Source organism: Limulus polyphemus, unplaced genomic scaffold (assembly GCF_000517525.1).
Source record: "Limulus polyphemus unplaced genomic scaffold, Limulus_polyphemus-2.1.2 Scaffold119341, whole genome shotgun sequence".
Taxonomy (NCBI): Eukaryota; Metazoa; Arthropoda; class Merostomata; order Xiphosura; family Limulidae; genus Limulus; species Limulus polyphemus.
Window position 1 is genome coordinate 1 of NW_013784937.1, and position 1,825 is coordinate 1,825.

General features: G+C 33.0%; 1 protein-coding gene across 1 annotated transcript; it reads left to right on the forward strand.

Moving 5' to 3' along the window:
• Window positions 1-903: 903 nt before the first annotated feature.
• LOC106477948 lies at window positions 904-1,506 on the forward strand. Its single transcript, XM_013938454.1, has one exon. The coding sequence runs from the start codon at window positions 904-906 to the stop codon at window positions 1,504-1,506; it is 603 nt and encodes a 200-aa protein (XP_013793908.1).
• The last annotated feature ends 319 nt before the right edge of the window (window positions 1,507-1,825 follow it).

Sequence of the window (1,825 nt, forward strand, 5' to 3'; positions counted from 1 at the left end):
TAATGTAACACTTGTACTTACTGTAGACTATAGTATCACTACGGTTATGTATAAGTATAACACATGTGTTTACTGTAGACTATAGTATCAGTACGGTTATGTATAAATATAACACATGTGTTTACTGTAGACTACAGTATCACTACGGTTATGTATAAATATAACACATGTACTTACTGTAGACTACAGTATCACTACGGTTATGTATAAATATAACACATGTACTTACTGTAGACTACAGTATCACTACGGTTATGTATAAATACAACACATGTACTTACTGTAGACTACAGTATCACTACGGTTATGTATAAATATAACACTCTGGTTCTACTCCTTTGATCATCAATGCTGGTTGTCCACCCATCCATCCACCCACACATCTCCCTGATGAGGAAAAGATAAGCTGTAAAGAACTGTCTAGTAAAGAACTGTTTAGAACTGTAAAGAACTGTCTAGTAAAGAACTGTTTAGAACTGTCTAGTAAAGAACTGTTTAGAACTGTAAAGAGCTGTCTAGTAAAGAACTGTAAAGAGCTGTCTAGTAAAGAACTGTTTAGAACTGTAAAGAGCTGTCTAGTAAAGAACTGTTTAGAACTGTAAAGAGCTGTCTAGTAAAGAACTGTTTAGAACTGTAAAGAGCTGTCTAGTAAAGAACTGTTTAGAACTGTAAAGAGCTGTCTAGTAAAGAACTGTTTAGAACTGTAAAGAACTGTACGTCTAGTAAACTACAAGCGAGAAATGTAAGTTTATTGTAACATTGGACAAGACCTGCTACAAGAAATGTCCAATACATGATACACAGAGGTAATTGTAAGACGTTATTAATGAAGGAAAACAAGAATATGACGACTACACCATTTGGTCTTATTCCACTTTTTGCCAGTCCGACTGGGACATTGTAATGGTGTACGGTGTTTGTATCATGATTTGTAAGAACATTGTAATGGTGTACGGTGTTTGTATCATGATTTGTAAAAACATTGTAATGGTGTACGGTGTTTGTACTATGATTTATAAGAACATTGTAATGGTATACGGTGTTTGTACCATGATTTGTAAGAACATTGTAATGGTGTACGGTGTTTGTACCATGATTTGTAAGAACATTGTAATGGTGTACGGTGTTTATACCATGATTTGTAAGAACATTGTAATGGTGTACGGTGTTTGTACCATGATTTATAAGAACATTGTAATGGTATACGGTGTTTGTACCATGATTTGTAAGAACATTGTAATGGTGTACGGTGTTTGTATCATGATTTGTAAGAACATTATGATGGTGTACGGTGTTTGTACCATGATTTGTAAGGACATTGTAATGGTGTACGGTGTTGGTACCGTGATTTGTAAGAACATTGTAATGGTGTACAGTGTTTGTATCATGATTTGTAAGAACATTGTAATGGTGTACAGTGTTTGTATCATGATTTGTAAGAACATTGTAATGGTGTACGGTGTTTGTACCATGATTTGTAAGAACAATTTTTATGCTGTGAAGTAGATTAGGTAAGATAATTATAACTATTATCAATTTATTATTAACTATTTTACAGTGTTGTTACTTCTTACAACTGTATTTTACCGTGTTGTTACTTCTTACAACTGTATTTTACAGTGTTGTTACTTCTTACAACTGTATTTTATCGTGTTGTTACTTCTTACAACTGTATTTTACAGTGTTGTTACTTCTTACAACTGTATTTTATCGTGTTGTTACTTCTTACAACTGTATTTTATCGTGTTGTTACTTTATACAACTGTATTTTACACTGTTGTTACTTTATACAACTGTATTTTACCGTGCTGTAACTTCTTACAAC